Source organism: Colletes gigas, unplaced genomic scaffold, assembly GCF_013123115.1.
Source record: "Colletes gigas isolate AHSC1104 unplaced genomic scaffold, ASM1312311v1 Colletes_gigas_Sc00147, whole genome shotgun sequence".
NCBI classification, from domain to species: Eukaryota; Metazoa; Arthropoda; class Insecta; order Hymenoptera; family Colletidae; genus Colletes; species Colletes gigas.
The window spans coordinates 1-20,823 of NW_025106771.1; the positions used below are offsets into that span (position 1 = coordinate 1).

At 41.2% G+C, this 20,823-nt stretch overlaps 1 protein-coding gene across 1 annotated transcript; it reads left to right on the forward strand.

Moving 5' to 3' along the window:
- The first annotated feature begins 8,013 nt into the window (after positions 1-8,013).
- Positions 8,014-11,247, forward strand: LOC122404276. The gene is made up of 4 exons (XM_043408214.1): positions 8,014-8,041; positions 8,356-8,638; positions 10,798-10,997; positions 11,186-11,247. Exons 1-4 carry the CDS (start codon positions 8,014-8,016, stop codon positions 11,245-11,247), a joined length of 573 nt encoding a protein of 190 aa, XP_043264149.1.
- Positions 11,248-20,823: the final 9,576 nt, after the last annotated feature.

The following is a 20,823-nucleotide window of genomic DNA, read 5'->3' on the forward strand; positions in this document are numbered from 1 at the left end:
CGTAATTTGAGTAAAACAACAACGATGGCTTGTATGATAGTACGCTGTTTAAAATTTTTAAAGAGGACATCATTTCGCGAAGTTGTAATAGATTTTCCCACGTTAAATCGATAAATACTTTTAATTGCTCTTCGGAAAATAAAAAATCATCTACATTATCTTTAATATGTGAAGTACTATTGATCGAAAGATATTCAAAATAAACACGTAATTCTTTCGTTTCGATTATACTACTATTAGAATATATACCTAAGTTTGAAATATCTTGCTGGAATAAACACTTTTTAGTGGATGTTTAGAACAGCACCGATTTTCTTTAGTAACATATAATGTTCGCATGAGAAATATTTGTTGCCTCGTTTCGACTAGTACATGGATGATACGTTTTAAACATTCACAAACGAAGCAGTATTTATGCGTTGAAATGATCCTGGGAAAAGGCATTTCCACAAATGCCGATTCAAACTGGTTCAGCGCTAATGATATCTATAGTAAACGACGAATCCTGCTCGGAAGAGATTTATGAAGTAGATGTAGACAAAGATTCTTCTGGAGAAGATTGTTTAATGGATTTGTTAGGATGTAAGGGGTTGATATTTTTATTTTAAACAAATCCCTTTGCCTGCGGGTTCGGATCTCGAGGGAGAGGAAAGCTGGGGATATTAAAATCGCACAAACTATAATTTATTTTAAACTACATTATAATTTAAATGTAAATATAGACGTTAATAATACAAAAAAAATAAGAGAGGCGACTGGCAGACAGCAGAAAATTTCCGACCATCCCTAAGGCGACCATACCATTTAAACACTTCACTGCGAGACAAACAATTACTGGCATAAGCTTGTTACAACATTTGAAGCTCTTCTGTCGCAGTTTTATCGAGTTTGAAGTAAAATGTAATGCTTGCTCTTTGTTTCATTATTTTTCCGTGACGACCACACCAAACACTAACTAGCATCAATGTCAAGGACTTTTGATTGCGTTATCCGATTTTTCGTATTTGTTAACAGTTGCTAGGAGACAAATTATGCTTTGAAAAAATAATAACACGAGTTAGATGGCGCTTACACAGCGCGAGTTGCGAAAGCAGTCTGAGAACTTACTGAAGATACTGTGTACGTATGGTATTCATACGCTCTCTATACATTTGCGTCGTAACGCTTGTTCGAAATTGAACCTTGGTTTTTCTAACTCGCATTAATTCGCGTAACGGACTCTGCGACCGAGAATCCTCTGGGCGGTCACGTATATTTAAATAGTATTCAATTTGAACGCCATTTCTATCGGACAGAATAATTTTGATGCGCCGTAAGAAATGACGAAGCTTTTCTATTTTAAATTGACAGCCAATCGTAATTCATACAGTTAGTTGCAAAATATAATCGCACAAGTCGTCGTGTTATCTGGAACTATCAATAATCTTAACCATACGTCATTACCGTCTACCTTCACTTCTAGGAAACCCCTTTAAGAATCTTTTGTGTTTTCTTGATTTAGAGAAACAGAACGGCTGGAATCATGGAAGCAATTAGAACACTTTTTCGATACACGATTGAATACGAGGCTCTGTACTGCTACTAATTTTTACTGTTTCTCGTTGTAAAAGTTTTTGGATATTTCTGAAGGAGTAATAAATATATACGTGACACATCACTGCAAGAAAAATACCAGAGAACATTTAAAACATGCGTTTTTTAGTAGAAAACCACCTGAAGATCTGACGTGTAATTCAATCCTTTTTTAATCTTAAAGATGAAAAAAAAACGAGGAAAAAGTGATACTTAAAATTCAAACAGCTGCCAGTGGTTAAAAAATGAAGATATTAAGTGTTTTTTAATTCGGACTGTAATTGTATCTTCAGTAACTAGAATACGTTTTGATTTCTTTGTTTGAAATGAGCAGAACAGTCTCTATATACCGGAAGTATGCTTCGAGCGATTCCCGGTACCCTTCCAAATCGTGCGAAAGGGCCACCGTGGGGTTTTTCTATAATTTTTTTTCAAGTGTTAATTATATAACAATAGTCCATATTTACATATAAATGTTACAAGAGTATCTTAGAAATTTTCCTAAATTTTTTACAAATAACATATATGTATCGTAATAACTAAAAAACTATAAAAGGTATATTGTTCATTATCCACGGGCTAATTATGTTCAAAGTCTAATCAAACCTTGAAATGAGAACATAAAACGTAAATGTAAAATTACATTGAAATTCTTTAAGTTGTTTAGACTCAATCGTATTAATAATATAGGTATATAAACGCACATTCAGAAGCATAGTAAGACAAAATTCCTTATTTTTTAATAGTTCAAATATGATCAGAGAGCCTTCAAACGTGCATTTCCGTAAAAAAAATTTTCAAAATTTGTTTTCATTCTGGTACTTTGTTTACACATACATATGTGCCTACATCGGTAGGAAGAATAAATGCCTGGGCAGCAATAGAGTGGACCTTAGTTATACTTATTGAAAAATTTTTGTCGGAACAATCCCAGGAATTGTGAAAATTTTTTTAATTTTGTAACCCGTTTTTCTCCATTAAATCTCCATGCATTGCTGCCATACATTTTAATACTACTTAGAATTCGTCTTTTTACACTTTTATAAGGATATAAAAACAAAATTTTGAATTTTCTCTTTTTTATAAACTGCGATTCTAAAATTTCAAAAATTAATTGCGAGAAAAAATATACTTTCTCACATTATATTTACTTCGTTAAATAGGCCCAGTTTTTCCTATACTATTTTTTTATATGTTTGTAAATAAAGAAGATATTTAGTGTTTCTATTTCAATCATCATAAGATATAAAATCAAAAACAAGCAAATATACCGTATAAAATGAAAAGCCTTGAAACTAAAAAAAGGAAAATGCAGTAAAATAAAAAATGAAAATATAATACGTCAATTCGTCTCTATCGATCTCAACTTCGTACAAACCTTGCGCAACAATTGCGTTCAACATTTAATGACTGCGTGCTTGATGTGAGTACGGTACATTGGGACGGAAAACTTTTACCAGCTTTACATGGGGCAAGAAAAGTCAAGAGAGTACCAGTAATTATCATGTATGATTGCCATCATTCCACGTAACAGTGGGAATGATCAAACCTCTGTGGTATATGACTCATTAGAAGAATGGTGCAACAAAGTTCAAGCACTTTGCTATGACACTACATATTTCAACTTACGCTGGACGTTTCCAAGGAGTTTGCGTTCTACTGGAACACAAATTAAACAGGGATATCATATATTTACTCCATAGGCATCGTATATGTGAAATTATTATACAGAATGTATTTAACGGAAAACTATCAAAATCTTTGGCTGCCAGTGCTCCGCTATACAACAAGTTTCAAGAAACATAACCAAAAATTGATAAATTGAGATTTGTATCCGGAATTGGAAATAAATATGTCCATCAAACAATTCAAACTACAGTAGTTCAAGAAATGATGCAATTTTCAACAAATATCCTATAAAATGAGCAACAGCCACGAGAAGATTATAAAGAAATTCTTGAACTTGGTATTATTTTCATAGATGGAACCCCACCAAAAAATATAAGTTTTCGAGCTCCAGGAGCTTTTCATCACGCTCGATGGATGGCGAAAGCTTTGTATTGCTTGAAAATGTATTCATTCAAGGAACAATTTAATTTAAGTGATGAAGAAGAAAGTGGAATTAGAGGTATTTGTATCTTTCTCGCAAAAGTTTATTTAATAACATGGATTAAATGTTCAACGACGATGGAAGCTTCACACCACGGTTTGGAATTCGTTACAGAATCTCATACGTTTCATTAGATTGGTGAAGAAGTAAGCAAAGCAGAAATAAAGAAATTTTTCAACCACTTGTGGTTCTTAGCATCGGAAGCATTAGCATAATCTTTTTTTGATAACAAAGTCGAAAAGCACAGTAATTTATGAGTGCTGGATGCGATGTATCAACGAGGCCAGGATGACTTAGCAAAAGTAACTGAAAAATGGTACTGAGAATAAAAAATTATATTAACAAGGATTAGACCATTTCGTTTTACACGAGGCCACAAGTTTTTGAAGGGAATTTCCATGTCAACTGATTTTAAGCAAAGATCCTGACACGTGGGAAGATGAGACGTTATAATGACAATGCTAAACGTGAAGTTTGAACTTATGGAGAATACAATTAATTATATCCAGAAATGAGGAAGAAAAACAATTTTATATAATAAATAATTTCGGAAAAACCGAAAAACAATTTTCCTAAATGTGTAAAACATATTAATGACAGACATTTTAACACAGAAGAATAAGCTTTTTTCACTCTTCTAAATATTCCTTTAATGCTTTAGAATTGCTTTTTTTATGTATTTTTCTACTAGAAATAGACCGTATAAATAGAAAATAGGTAAATTCTCTAAAACTATCATGTATTTGTGAATATCAAAATTGTTCGAACAAAAATTTTGATGAATCAAATGTAAAGGAAAAATGTTTTTCAAGTCAATGTTTGAATTTCAGTTCGTATTTATTGCAGTGATATATTTTTGTCTATATTTTCATACACGTAAAAAGACGAATCAGCGATATATGTAAAAACTGTATACAAAAACTGTGCTAATTAAAACGGAGAAATACGAATTACGAAAAATAAAAAATTTCAATTTTGATGTGAGCCTTCTCGTTGTCCGATCCAATTTCAGATATAGTGTGGGTTACTTTGCCTCTAATGGTATAATCCAAAGGAGTGTCCACAAAAATTCCAATGTTTAAAAATAGGTGTTGAAACACAGACAACGTATTGTGTAAACCTGAAAATTCAGAGGTTTAGCGTCCTCTTCGAATTAGTATTGATGGGCAGACAGTTGTAGTATATGCGTAACTATATATGAATTGACTGTGGGAGGGATTGAAAAAGGCAATCCAGTACAATAGTGCCCATATAAATGACCAAGCTCAGGACCGGCCTCGGTCATTTATGTGGGCATGGTTAGTTCTCAAGATTCAACGGAGATAAGGAAAGAGGATAAGTGCGAGTGAGATACAATAGCTGGCAGCCGAAACCATATATACAATGTATGGATAACGTCCGGCATCAAGTTGCACTCGACACGCTCGATGTTCGAAGCCGCTAGGCTTCTAAGAATTGATGGGGATAACTCTGGTCATTTATGTGAGCAAACATCCATTCACTTATGTGGGCACTATTGTATTATCAAATGGCAGGTCGGTGCCCAAAGGAAACTGCCCTTCTACTGTCACGCAATAATGCATAGACACCTTGTATATGAGTGTTCTGGCGCTTCGCATAGCTTCAGGGATTCGAGGAGGAAGGCGAATATAAATCTTTCCCCTTCTTGCTCTCAACACAGCTGAAATTCGACCTCGCATCACCGGCATGCGATTTCGAACTTTGACTGCCTAGACATTTTTACTTTCCAACCTATATACGTATAAAGTGACATAATAAAAAAAGTTTCAAAATTTTTTACGGAAATGCACCTTTTAAGACCCCCTGATCATATGTTAAGTATTTAAAAAAAAGACATTTGTTTTACTATGCTTATGGACGTGCGTTCATATAGTATCTACACTATTAATACGATTGAGTCTCAACAACAAAATAAATTTCAATGTAATTTTACATTTAAGTTTTATGTTTTCATTTCAAGGTTTGATTAGACTTTGAACATAATTATTGAATATATCTTTTATAGCTTTTTAGTTATTCCGATACATATACGTTTTTTGTAAAAAAATTTTAAAAATATTTTGTAATATCTTACGAAGGATTAAGTAAGAACCAACAAATTAAAATTTATTTATTTATTTAATAATAATATAATAATGTACAAAAAGAAAGAGTAGATATTGACGAGCAATGTAGACAATATAACTATAACAAGAAATATACAAATTAAAGTATATTTGTTAAAAGCTGAGGGTTTTAACCAGGGCCCGGGCGAGAGAATAGACGGATAGAGAGTTTTGACAAGTTCTAATTAAGCTTTTCGCTTAATTTCGTATAACTCCATTGTGCACCTGTTAAAAATTTCAAAACAAGCAATTTCAAGAATCATTCCAAAAGTATGCGAAGCTCTCATTGATGTACTTTATGTAATAGTAATTATTATTGGATCACGTTACTTATATGAAATAATTTATCATATGTTTGGTATTACTTTATTACCGTTATTTACAATTTAATACATTATTTAATACATTTTATCATGTGTTTCTGAAATATTACAATTGTATACTTCTAATGGTTTGTCATTTTATAGTATTTGCATGGAGGAAGTGATTTTCCATTTTTTGAAAATAACACTATCCATTGTGTTTGTTGCCACAGATTGAGCAATTCGATTCTTGATCCTGCCTGTTCTGCTTGCATTCACTTGCATAATGACCAGTGCTTTTGCATTTTTAGCATTTCACGTTCCTTTTACTTGATTCATTTTTATTATTGTTGTTGTTTTGATTTTGCTGTATTCCTTTATAATTGTTGTTGTTCTTGTCAGTGGTTACCTCGGAAGCTACTTTGTTTCCATCATCTCTCCCCTTCAATTTTTCTTCTTCCACAATGAGTCTGGATTTCAGGTTTTCAATATTCTTTTCTTCTTTCGACGCAGGATCACAAGCACTAGAGAAATGTTTGTATTCTTCAGGCAGTGCTAGTATTATTCTTGTCATCAACATGGTCATGTATAGTTATACTTAGTCCATTCAGATGAAAAGCCAAGTTTTGAGTAACTATTGTTATTATACCATCAAATATCGGACTAAATTGAGGATTTGATATTTCCGTCTGGGACGCGAAGAAGTTTAACATTTCTTAATTGAGTATCTTATCGATCATCTTTTAGATTTCGTTGGGTTTGGACTTTGTTCCAGCTGCCCAAAACTTGTCGCTATCAAATTGTGGTTGCAAATTACAACTGTTAGAGTCTAAGGGTTCTAACCGGGGTCTGGACGAGGGAAATGTCAGGGAAGGATTAGTTGACAAGTTTTATTTGTATTTTCGTTTGTCACGTAGGAACAACCCGTTTATTTTACAAATATTAAAAAATAAAAAATATAAAAAGAAATATATTTTATATTATTTTTCGGCCAGGGTGATCGGCCTCACCGGCTCTGCCCAGGCTGTGGCGGCCCTTGAATTCTGAAACAAAGGTTCGACCAAATTAAATATGCGCGTACACGTATTGTAACCACACGCTTGTCAGCTGTTCGCCTCGCTCTCCTAGCGACTATCGGTGCGCTTGGAGGGGGAAATCAGCTGTCGTTTAGCGTAGTTCAGTGGACTGTATTTATTTGTTGCTCGCTGATAGTTATTATTTGAACTATCAACGTGACTTTGGCCCTGAACACATGAGAATTTACTCGTATCTGTCGGGGGCTCTGTTTCGCCAAGGACGGGTCACCAAATGGAGGTCGTAAGGCTCCAAGTGGATGGATTCCGTGAGCACGCTCACCGTGCGGGATTTTCTTTTTGTCGTAGGGAAAATCTTCGAAAGACTCCCTCCCACCTCTTTGGGGAGAGGCGGGAGGGGTGTGTGGGATTCCCCGCGCCCATTATAACTGGCGCGGGACCTACCCACTAAAAACCCCACGGTGACCCTTCCGCACGATTTGGGAGGATACCGGGAATCGCTCGAAGCATACTTCCGGTATCCTCCCCGTGCCCGCGCTTTGCGCCCACCCGCGGGGGGACAAACGGTCCCCCCGGCAATCGCCCTGTCTCATAGCGGCAGGACGAGGCCACTTCGTCCTGCCGCCATCCGTCCCGGGGCCGCGTCTAGTGGCGGGTGCGAGCCCCAACTCGCAACCGCCCGCGACCCCGTTTCTACCCCTCGGCGACCGGCAGCCAATGGCCGCACCAGGCCACCGAGGGTGCCGGACCCGGACAGGAACGACCACCGCCCTTGCTGAACCACAAGGGCGAATCGGCATTCGCATCCATACCAAACAGCACACACCTGCCTCTCGTGAAATTCCGCACCCCATCCATATAAGCCAAATATGGCTCGATATCCTGCCCATACCGGCAGTACATCGACACAACATACATCTCCCCAAAATCTCCTTTCAACCAGACACAAACACCCCACTCATTCGTGCACTCTCTCACACACATAACCTCCAGTCGCGCATCATTCACAACCACAGCAGCTTTAACCACTGCACCCTCACACACATACACATCCATACCAAGCGGCAAACCTCTCACCCTTCCATCCAGAATATAGGGCTCCTGCAACAATGCAACACTCACACCACGCTCACTGACAACCTTACCCAGATCACACATTACCGCATACGCTCTCTGACAATTACACTGAACTATATTCAACCGCGTATTAGCCATTGCTAATACTTTGCTTTTCCCTACTCAGCATTCGCACATACTCCGGACATTCCTCAGACACAACCGCGTGGTCACACACCATACCCCTAACCTTACAATTACGGCACACCACATCCTTCTTACAATTACCCCTCAAATGCCCAGCCTCACCACACCGTTGGCACAATCTCTCACTCATACTACACTCACGCATCATATGCCCAAATGCATAACACTTATGGCACCTCAACACATTCAAATACTCCCTCACCTTAAACGCATACCAATTCACATACATACGTCCTTCTTTACACAACATATCTCTCACCTTCCCAGTCACCTCCATAATCACATTACCAACACTCGCATTCTTCTTATTCATCCTACTCAAAATTCTCACACGCTCCCTAAATTCACTCTCACTAACACTACCTTTGACATTCTTCTCATACATCTCATTCACAAGCTCCTGACTCGCCATCTCATTCGGCACATCGTACACAATTACCTTGGGACCAATCTTCCTAGGCAACTCCACTTTCAACCCAATCTCTTCAAACTTCTTACACTCACACACCGATTTCAAATCGCTCTTACTCGCCGTCTCGATCGCAATACCACCCGCCCGTATCTTCCTCACCGCTTTCACACGCACATTCAACACACTGCTCACCTCACGCATCACTTTCTCCTTCACTTGCTCACTCGTCACTTTCATAGCTGCATCCTTAGGCCTCACGACCACCGCATACGACCTCGTCTTCGGCTGCACACTCTCTAATTTATTCACACTCGGTACACCAGTCACGCCAGCCCCAGCAACACTCGCATAACTCACACCACTCCTCGAACTCATCCCACTCATCCCCATGCTCATAAACTTTTCACACTCATCCAACCTTCCTTGCAACTTCTCATTCTTATTCATCAGCCTAATCAATTGCTCCTCATATTCACTCACAGCACTCAAAATAACCTGACTCGCAGCCTTAGAAACTTTATTCGATTCGATAAACACGAACTTCCGCAGCCTCAACCCAATCATTCTCATTCTCGCAACATCATCATCCACTTCCTCGTTCAAACATTCCACACCCCCTTCCTTAACATCCTTTCCTTCCTTCACCCGCTTCCCCAACACCGGACTCCTCTCCCCACTACATACTGAAGAGGCCCTGGACCTGGCATAACCAGATACAGGTGCCCCCATCTCCACATCCACACACTCCTCTCTCCGACTCTCCTTCTCGTCATTACCCCCCTTAACCCCAGTTGAACACGAATCCATAGAATTCCCACGAGCAGGGACGAACTAAAAGTCACTTCCCGGGTGACGCCCTTCCCGAGAAGAAGGCTCGATACTCAGGAGATCGCCAGGTGTCCTGAGGTGACCGCTAGGGATTGAAGCTACCCCTCCAATCATGCATCCCATCACCGCGCATCATAGCTTGGGATTCGGGGGTAATTTACAGAGTTACCATCCTCGCGGCCCAGGCGGTTAAGCCAAGGCCCCCGGCCCGACCTGCCGTCGCGTACCATTCACAAAACCCAAAAAGGAATTGCGAATGGGTCGTCGCGACGACCAACAGGGGGTTACGGTGTATGTATGACTCAGGTACCCCGGGTTCGTTAAGCCCGTACTGCAGCTGAATGGCTGACAGCCCCTGGGGGGCGGTTTGTTTGCGACAGAATAGCCGTGGGTTTCCCGTGTGTTTCCTGCCTACCACAGGCCCTACACACACGGCCCCCACGGGCGCGGGATTGGGATACGCCCAATCAGCGCGTCCCCGTCTGGACGAGGACTACCAGTACGCCGTCGGGATGTAGGGCCCGACGACAAGTCACTGGTGGGGCCGAGCGCCTTCCCTCGCTCTACCGACATAGCAGGTCGGTGCCCGAGCTGTATCCGCAGCTCCCCCGTCGAAGGCCAAGAATGGGCCCTCTAGCCAGCATGTAGCTATCAACCACTGCCCCCGCGATGGTCCTTCCCATGACCGGGCCCGAGGCACTCCTCGGTGGGCCCCCGGTCCCCGCGGTACCAGTCTAGATCACTGGTCGGATCTTCGTGGCATGCCACTACCGATTGGTGACCCTACAATCACCGGCATCGGTCGGCCAGCGCCTCAGGTACGTGGAGACGCCACCCTCCAAAGAGTCCTACAGGAATCAACCACTAGGGTCTTTGACCTGCAGGACCCCCCCCCTGCGACCACAGGACACCCCACACACAATCACGCATTCCTTCTCATTCGCACTCTCCTTGCAAACACATCCATCACAAACTTACAAAATCTTTCGTACGTTTCCTTGCATTCCAACACACCACTCACATACCCAGATCACACATTACCGCATACGCTCTGACAACCACACTGAACCATATAGAACCGCGTATTAGCCATTGCTAATTCTTTGCTTCTCCCTACTCAGCATTCTCAAATACTCCGGACATTCCTCAGACACAACCGCGTGGTCACACACCATACCCCTAACCTTACAATTACGGCATACCACATCCTTCTTACAATTACCTCTCAAATGGCCAGCCTCACCACACCGCTGGCACAATCTCTCACTCATACTACACTCACGCATCATATGCCCAAATGCATAACACTTATGGCACCTCAACACATTCAAATACTCCCTCACCTTAAACGCATACCAATTCGCATACATACGTCCTTCTTTACACAAGATGTCTCTCACTTTCCCACTCACCTCCATAATCACATTACCAACGCTCGCATTCTTCTTATTCATTCTACTCAAAATTCTCACACGCTCCCTAAATTCACTCTCACTAACACTACCTTTGACATTCTTCTCATACATCTCATTCACAAGCTCCTGACTCGCCATCTCATTCGGCACATCGTACACAATTACCTTGGGACCAATCTTCCTAGGCAACTCCACTTTCAACCCAATCTCTTCAAACTTCTTACACTCACACACCGATTTCAAATCGCTCTTACTCGCCGTCTCGATCGCAATACCACCCGCCCGTATCTTCCTCACCGCTTTCACACGCACATTCAAAACACTGCTGACCTCACGCATCACTTTCTCCTTCACTTGCTCACTCGTCACTTTCATCGCTGCATCCTTAGGCCTCACGACCACCGCATACGACCTCGTCTTCGGCTGCACACTCTCTAATTTATTCATACTCGGTACACCAGTCACACCAGTCACGCCAGCCCCAGCAACACTCGCATAACTCGCACCACTCCTCGAACTCATTCCACTCATCCCCATACTCATAAATTTTTCACACTCATCCAACCTTCCTTGCAACTTCTCATTCTTATCCATCAGCCTAATCAATTGCTCCTCATATTCACTCACAGCACTTAAAATAACTTGACTCGCAGCCTTCGAAACTTTATTCGATTCTATAAACACGAACTTCCGCAGCCTCAACCCAATCATTCTCATTTTCGCAACATCATCATCCACTTCCTCATTCAAGCATTCCACTCCTCCTTCCTTAACATCCCTTCCATCCTTCAACCGCCTCCCCAACACCGGACTCCTCTCCCCACTACACACTGAAGAGGCCCTGGACCTGGCATAACCAGATACAGGTGCCCCCATCTCCACATCCACACACTCCTCTCTCCGACTCTCCTTCTCGTCATTACCCCCCTTAACCCCAGTTAAATACGAATCCATAGAATTCCCACGAGCAGGGACGAACTAAAAGTCACTTCCCGGGTGACGCCCTTCCCGAGAAGGAGGCTCGATACTCAGCAGATCGCCAGGTGTCCTGAGGTGACCGCTAGGGATTGAAGCTACCCCTCCAATCATGCATCCCATCACCGCGCATCATAGCTTGGGATTCGGGGGTAATTTACAGAGTTACCATCCTCGCGGCCCAGGCGGTTAAGCCAAGGCCCCCGGCCCGACCTGCCGTCGCGTACCATTCACAAAACCCAAAAAGGAATTGCGAATGGGTCGTCGCGACGACCAACAGGGGGTTACGGTGTATGTATGACTCAGGTACCCCGGGTTCGTTAAGCCCGTACTGCAGCTGAATGGCTGACAGCCCCTGGGGAGAACACAACAAGACAATCAGAACGTCCATCAATCAAGGTTTATCAATCAAATCGAACTAGTCATTTTAAAATTAATTTATTAAAATAACGCGCCGCGGCGGCCGCGAAACCGTAAGGTGAACTGGGGAGTTACGAACCCGAGTAAGGAAAAAATCCGCGCGGTCACGAGTGGCGAGGTCGCGATCACGGTCGGGTCGCGACAGCAGTTGCCCAATCAAATAATTTTTGTGGTGTCGTTATCTGGTCTTCCAACGATCTTTATAAACTAGCTTGAGCAGCAAGGCGTTTTAAAGAACCACCAATACCATCGTATGCATTTTTGCCATGCGATGTTGCAAAGTGTTGTAGAGGTTAAGGCGTAATCAAACACAAACACAAATACAACGAAAGATATATATTATGAAACATAAAGACCATACATATCGAAATTAGAAATTACACACCAAAAGAATTACTCGTAACGTTCCCGGACGGACCGTCAGGCGCGCTACACACACGCACATCAAAAAAACCCAACCGGCGTGCAGCCACTCCTGCCAACGCACCATGGCTGCCAACTTATTTCTCCAACATTCCCCCCTCATGGCTGCATGTCGGTTTCACAAAAAATACAGACCTAAGTTATTGCTATGTTTAACTATCTTTTCCTTGCTCAGACCTTTCGTCAACAAATCCGCTGTTAAATGTTCCGATCTTACATGTTTCAATTCGATATTATTATTTAATACTTCCTGGTTGATAAAATGATATTTTCTATTTATGTGCCGGGTTCTATTGGTTACCTTACTTCTCATTACCCATTCCATTGCAGCTCTACTATCTGTTTCTAATATTTTTCCACACTCTTGCACTCGTATTCCTAGATTTTCTAATAGTCCTTGTACCCAACTTAATCCATACTTTTGGAGAACCTCTCCAATATACTCCTCTTGCGACAACTCTACCCCTTCTCCGCCTTCTCGTATTTGAATATTTAAAAATCTCTTTTCTTTTATTTCTTTTAATTCAAAATATTTTTCCAGCTTCCGCATTTCTTCATTGATCGCATCCTCGCTTGTTTCTATCATCAGGCAGTCGTCTACGTATAGGCGATATACCATTATTACGACCCTGCCCCGATTCCTTTGGATATATACACACGGATCCTCTTCAATCCTTTTCCACCCCTCTTTGAGTAACGTATCATTTATCCTCTTGTTCCAATAGTGTCCCGATTGCGGGAGTCCATATATACTCTTCTTCAACCGGCATACTTTCCCTGACTCTTCCTCAAATCCCGGCGGTTGCTCCATATACACTACCTCCTCTAACTGACCATACAGATACGCGGACCTCACATCGTACTGCTTAATTTTTAGGTCCTGCATGGCTGCTATCGCTAACAATGCTCTTGCACTGTCCAATTTTAGTACTGGAGCAAAAGACTCCTTATAATGTATCCCTGGCTTCTGGTTGCACCCTACGGCTACCAACCGAGCCTTATACTCTACCTTCTTTCCATTCTTTTCTCTTTTTGTTGTGAATACCCATCTGCTCCTTACTGGCTTCACTCCCTCTATTCTGGGTACTAGATCCCAGACCTCATGTCTTTCCATATTTGCTAATTCATTTTCCATCGCATGAACCCATTCTCTTTTGTTGTCTCCTTCCAAGGCATCCTTGTAGTTATTAGGTACAGACTCGTTTTGGATCGTTAGATTCGCTTTCTGTAATTTCTCTTGTATTCTCCTAGACCTTCTTGCTCCTTCCTCTCGAAGCCTTCTCTCTCGGTCCTCCTTAGCCTGTAACATTGCCACCTGTTTTTCAGCGTTTGTTCTTCTTCCCTTCCGTCCTTCTTGAGCTGGCTCTGCCACCTGCCCAAACGTCTCCTCTTCCTGTGGCAGATCTCCTTGTTCGTTCATGCCCTCTTTCTCCGTTTGCACTTCCTCTTCAAGACCATCTAATCGCTCGTGCACTCCTATTCCTATCCCGCCAATTGATATTTCTATTCCCTTATCTTCCTGCTTCTCCAGCATTTCAGAGCCTTTTGCCTCCTCATTGAATTTTACTGTTCTGGCTACCTTTATTTTTCCATCTCTGTGATCATATATCCTGTACCCCTTTGTTCCTTCTGCGTATCCGACTGCGTATTCTGAATATCCCTTTCTCGGCAACTGGTTCCATTTTCTTTCTATTCACTTTTGGAACGTAATAGTACGCCAAACATCCCAAAAGTTTTTAAATAAGACGTCGATGGTTGATGTCCATTCCATTTCTCTTGGGGTGTCTTGTCTGTACACTCGCGCGTTATCGTTATATTTTTTAAATATGCCGCCGTTATTGCTGCTTCCGCCCAAAATTCTCCCGGTAGCTTCGCATCTATCAGCATTGTTCTAGTCCTCTCTATTATACTCCTATTTGCTCGCTCGGCCACCCCATTGCTTTGCGGGTTATATGGTATAGTCTTTTGATGATCAATCCCCATCTTGCTAAAGAATTCCTTGAACCGGCTATTTACGAATTCTCTTTCATTATCCGATCGAACCTTCTTTACTTTGGCTCCTAATTCCTTTTCACATCTCCTAACATATTCCGTGAAATATTCATACGTTTCTGCCTTGTTTGCCATGGGGTAAACCTTAACATATTTGCTATATTCATCAACTATCACAAATACCTGGATCCTCCTAGTGATTGTACTGGCATTGGTCCACATACATCAATATGTAGGAGTTCCAATGGACCCTTGGCCTGTGCGTGCCATACTCGTGCATGTGGCTGCTGGGTGAGTTTACCCATTGTGCACGGTTCACATAATTCCAACTTTTCTGGTTCAAAATCGAGGTGTCTGACTGAGCCATTAGACTTCATCTTGTCCAAAAACTCTTCGCATATATGCCCTAGCCGTTTATGCCAGCGCATTTTCCAGTTTTCTGATTTCTTCCTTTTTGCTTTTGAATCTTGTTCATTACTCAACAAACAACTATTTCCCGGTTTTGCCGTAAATACAAACATTCCATTTCTCTCTAGTATTTCACTTATCACCTCCCCTGACGAATCAACAACTGTGGCCATGCCATTTTCAAATATCACCTTGTTGCCTTCATTAATTAGTTTACTCACTGATAGTAGGTTGGCTCTTAAACGAGGTACATACAGCACATCCTTAATTCTTATTGTTTCCTCCTGCCCATTTATCCTTTTTACTATTCTTATATCTCCTATCGCTTCTGCTTCCAATGCTCTATCGGTCTCTGCTACATCTATGTTAGTCCGGTATTCCCTAATGTTTGTCATATTCTTGATATTTGGGGTCATGTGAGCAGTTGATCCAGAATCAAGTGTCCACTCTTCCATTTCGTTTTCTTTTCCCATCGTTAATATATAACTACCCTTTTCTCTCACCTGAAATGTACGCTCATTTCTTGGTGCAGTAGCTATATTCCCTTGTTCTCTTCTCATATTAAAAGTTCTACCTCTATAATTAGATCTACTATTACTTGAATTATTGTTGTACTTGCCTCTATTATCTGTTGGCTGTGCGCTTCTCCTATTCCGATAGCAATATTTTGCTATATGTCCTATTTTTCCACACACAAAGCACCCAACGGGTTCTTTGTAATGAGTGTGCTTGGTCATCCTATATGCCTTCTCATCTCTACTATTTCCAGCTGCTTGTCCCTCTGTTTCTCGACCCATTCGACATTCTTCTTCTTCCAAAGCACGTTGAATTTCTTCCAATTTTGGTGATCTTTGAGCCCTAGCACTGTCGCAACTCTTTCATATTTTGTATGCAGTCCTCTTACCAGGTGGTATGTTACTTCTCTATCCTCAATGGGATACACTATACTGGCACTTCTTGACGCAATGTTCTTAGCCCTTGTTATGTAATCCCTGACCAATTCCCCATTACTCATTTTTATATTCTTTAATTCTAAACCTATATCTATGCGTAGCTCTATGGTATTTTCCGCATGTATTCTCTTTAATTCTTCCCACAACCTTCTTGCTGATTCTTCTGTTAAAAATAACCCTGCTTGGTCTTCACTTAATGTCGTAATAATTATTCCAAACGCCTCGTCGTTTTTACTTTGCCACGTGGCTCTTCGTTTCCCAGCGACGGATTCAGGGTTTTCATCTTCCGGCGGTTCATCGCTCTCAATTACTTCTCGAAATAGTTTACGAGCTTTTAGCACTGATTTCACTTTAACGCCCATGTGTGGTAATTCTTCCCATTTAACAACTCAATTTTACTGAGCGAGATACCTGTTCCTTCAGCCATTGTTCCAATCTTTTTTTTTCCCCCTTCTACGCCATGTGCCTTTCCTACCCTCTACAACACTTTTCACTTTTAAAAAATTATACTCAAGCCGAACCACGCTCTGCTACCAATTGTTGTAGAGGTTAAGGCGTAATCAAACACAAACACAAATACAACGAAAGATATATATTATGAAACATAAAGACCATACATATTGAAATTAGAAATTACACATCAAAAGAATTACTCGTAACGTTCCCGGACGGACCGTCAGGCGCGCCCACACACACGCACACCAAAAAACCCAACTGGCGTGCAGCCACTCCTGCCAACGCACCATGGCTGCCAACTTATTTCTCCAACACAAAGTAATGCCATTCGGCGTTGATTCCAAAGTCTTCAAAATGGAAATTGAGATTTAATAAATTATATTTATTTTTGTACTGTGATGATGCTCCGTCAGAAAAATATTTGATTTTCTTGATAGTTGTGCCATGTGTTTCCTTAAAAATTCCACTAAATTCTTCTGGTATAAATGGACTGCAGTCCTGTCATGTTGGAGACAATTCGAAATAATTACAAACTTTTCATGGTTTAGATAATTATCCACCTGATAATATGCAATGAATGTGTGTATTGTCGCCTGTTTGTTGGACCAATGATAAGTTTGGATTTCGTCTTGGATAACGAAGGAATAATTTTCCGCAAAATCGCCGACGACAACAAATTCATCAGGTCCTTTTCTTTAGAATATTTAAAAAAGCTGCTTTGACGTCTTGCAATAAAATCGTGAATTTCCACCTTTGGTAATCGGATTTCTAATTCATCTACAAACTGTGGTGCTGTATATTCAACATTTTCTAAATTGGACCTGTCACTATTTGTCCACTGACAGCACGAAATGAATACAACACAATGTTGCTCGAATATTTTTTGCAGTTTTTTTGCGGAGAGGGCCAAATCCTGGACAATTTTTGCACTTATTTAGGTTGCAAGACTTACTCGACACTTCGCAGCGCATATTTAATAACATTTCCTTGTATGTTACTAGAAAGTCAGAAGGTGCTGGAAGTAATTTTTGCAGTCTGGCGTCAGAGAGCAGTAATTTCACATTTTGATGGATTACACATACACATATAGAATGTGTTCCACTGGTTTCTGCTAACACACTCTTCAGGTCGAAGATAGAAAATTTACTGAATCCAATTTTCATTGTTGGATTCCGATCTTTAAAAAATGAATATAGTTCTTTTAAATTATTAAGGAGCAAACGTTTTTGGACCTGCATTTTAAAAACGTCTCTTTTGACATTATTTGACTTACTTCGTCATTGCATTAGAATGATTGCCACCGCTGATATTGTATGATCTGGTAATGGCGCTCCTTTCTTTTTATCAGGATAGGACAAGATACCCTTTTCTTCATGTAACTGTTTTGCCATAATTGTCATATATTTTGAACATCCTATTGCCTGTGTCATTTGTCTAATGCTCCAAGATTTGGGAAGAATAGTAAGCAGATGTAACTGCTCATTATAATTGATCAACGCACTGTATTTTTCTCTCAATTCGGGTGGCACTTCTTCGCAGAAATAATCATGGTCATCATCAGAAACGTTGTCCATTAATTTTCGTTTCCCCGTTGTTTGTATCGAATGTAATTTTTGTTTTGTAGAAATACGAGACGACAAATGAATGGAATTGATTGGCGACTGATTTAAAACGTTTAACATTTCATTCAGTGTTTCAATCATTATTGTTTTTTCAACGCTCTTTGCCACATCGTTATCCGCACTTTCATCGGAGTCACTATTATTATAATTTAAAATTTCCACTGGCGTAGTTGAAGGTCCAGGTACTGGTTCCTCCACAATGTTCTCACTTTCGTAATCATGTTCACGACTATACTTCAATCGATAATCATTACAAATAAACTCTCCAACCTGGAAAATGGGACACTTGTTCTTTAATGTTTCTGTGATACGTCTGGTATCCTTGCAATACGTGTAATGATTTGGAATCGCAAAAGGATTACAACATCTTGTTCGCGCCATTCTTGATTTTTACGAAGTCTTTTACGAAACGTTGACTTCACGATTGAACTACGAGAATACGGCAGAACAAATAAGTCGATACGCTGGCTTCGATTATTGAAAGAGTAGGTCACAAGACGATTGAACTTTGAGTTTTTACGAAACGATTTCTTTGACGATCGAACGACAAGTGATCGATGTTTCCGGAGTCATTGGAATGCGACGTAGACGCTTGCTCTCGTTGCTGGCGATATGACCCTCTCAATTGTTCGACAAGCGTTTTCAGAAATCGCAAATGTCTCAGTGGCTTTTCCCCTCTTTTGGTTTGTTCTTGTTTATACAAAAGGTATGAATTGACCAGGGAAATTTCCATGCTCCCAAAGAAAAAGCTTACGCCCCCATTTAAGCGATTTTCGCAGAAAACAGTGGGTTGATGCATACTGGTCCGCCCGGTCAACACCACCCATATATTTTATATAGTTCAATACAATATTGGGTTTCTTGACCATTATATCCACACCACCTCGTGTAATTCTTTTGACCGTCGTCATTCCTGTGTCACCCCTCGTAGTCAAACAAGTGACAACCCTCTTATCTTTCCACCCTAAAACTAAGGTGTTGCCCCGTCGATACGCAACCGTGGATTTTGTCGAAAATTTTGGCCTTTTTATTTCCTTGGGCAATTCTTTTCTGTTCGTTAAAATTGTTCCGGTAAGACTGCATTTCAATTTGGCTAGTTCTTGAGCTAAGACGTAACTAGTATAGTAGCGGTCCGTGTACATATGGTGCCCCTGAGCAACTGGAATTTTCTCCAACAACATTTGGTATAGGTGTATTGGTATTCTTGATGAAACTGGTAAATCGGGTCTGATTAGAAGCTCTGTTTAAATATCGCGTTAATTCGACGTGAAAGAATAGTAGAATATTATTCGTCACCCGGTATTGTTTTTCTGCTTATGTAACATACTCGAGAATGTTCGGCGCTCATGTCCGCTACGCGTAAACAAGACCGGATACAAAAACGGTCACATACGGATTTCTTCGAAACATCACGCGATCGACCAAACTACGCAGAATTTCAAGCTAACGTTTCGAAACGCGTATGATAGAAAAGGAAAGACAATCGAGAGATAGACAAAGACAAACTCAAATTCGGCTACAGCGCCGCCAGTCGGAAATCGCTCTTCGAATTTGACTCTCCTTGTTAAGCGAATGACTCTTGATTTGGAAACGGCCGAGAGCAGATGGGCATACGATCCCGCTCCTCCGTATACACCAAATAGAACTGATAGTGTAGAGATTGTCGTTCTTTCGAGCCAGTTAAGAACGTGGTGAAGAAGGTGCAGTGCGAGAACGGATTGGGGTCCGATCCGGTAACGCAAATACTTCCGCTACACGTTTTAACTGGAGTGAAAAAGAGTCGGAAACGCAAAGAAGTGCAGTACCTAAACGGATTGGGATACCATCCGGTACCAACGACACTTCCGTTTCTAACGAGGAATCTCGTGGGTTATTTCCGAACGTTTCTAGAGCAGCAGTGGTAAAAACCACCTAAGACTGAGGAAACAGGATACGTATCGTTGGACCGATCGGTCGTATCCGAAGGTTATAGTTTGACCTACGAACCTCCCTTGACTGTCGAACGGTTAAAACCCCACCTAGACGGACCACGTGGTATTCCGTGGGTGGACTTGCCGCCCTCCAGTCGGTGCTAGGAATTTAAATCACGTGTCCAGCATCAGGCGACCTGCTGAAGCGGTATTTCGAAAATACGCCAACGTGTGCGTGGAATACCGCTCAAGAGCAACAGTGGGAAACGTACGCTAACCGTAAGTCGTTGTGAACGCAGACAAGGTACATTCCCACACCGTACAAGGACGGATTACGAGGACGGTAAGAAACCGAGGATTCGACAACATTTGGAGCCTTACAACCTCCATCTGTTGCCCTTTCCTACGACGGTCGAGATAACGCAGTATAGGAAGAATCGAGGTATAATCTCGTCTTCCTTAGAACTGCAATCAGCTGTTTCCCGGTTTAAAGGGAACGCACACATAATAAATACAGTCCACCTGTTTCGCCGCGTAACGCAGCGGCAGAGAATCCCCGCTCCTGAGTGCGACAAGCACAGCTAGGAGCGCGAGAACTTCAG

What these genes read in the sequence shown, in the direction of transcription:
- LOC122404276 (XM_043408214.1), top strand. Translation starts at nt 8,014, where the DNA reads ATGGCTCGATATCCTGCCCATACCGGCA. An exon ending in ATATCCTGCCCATACCGGCA is followed by an intron (nt 8,042 to 8,355) that starts GTACATCGACAC and finishes ACCGCGTATTAG; the next exon opens with CCATTGCTAATACTTTGCTT. An exon ending in ATACCAATTCACATACATAC is followed by an intron (nt 8,639 to 10,797) that starts GTCCTTCTTTAC and finishes GACATTCCTCAG; the next exon opens with ACACAACCGCGTGGTCACAC.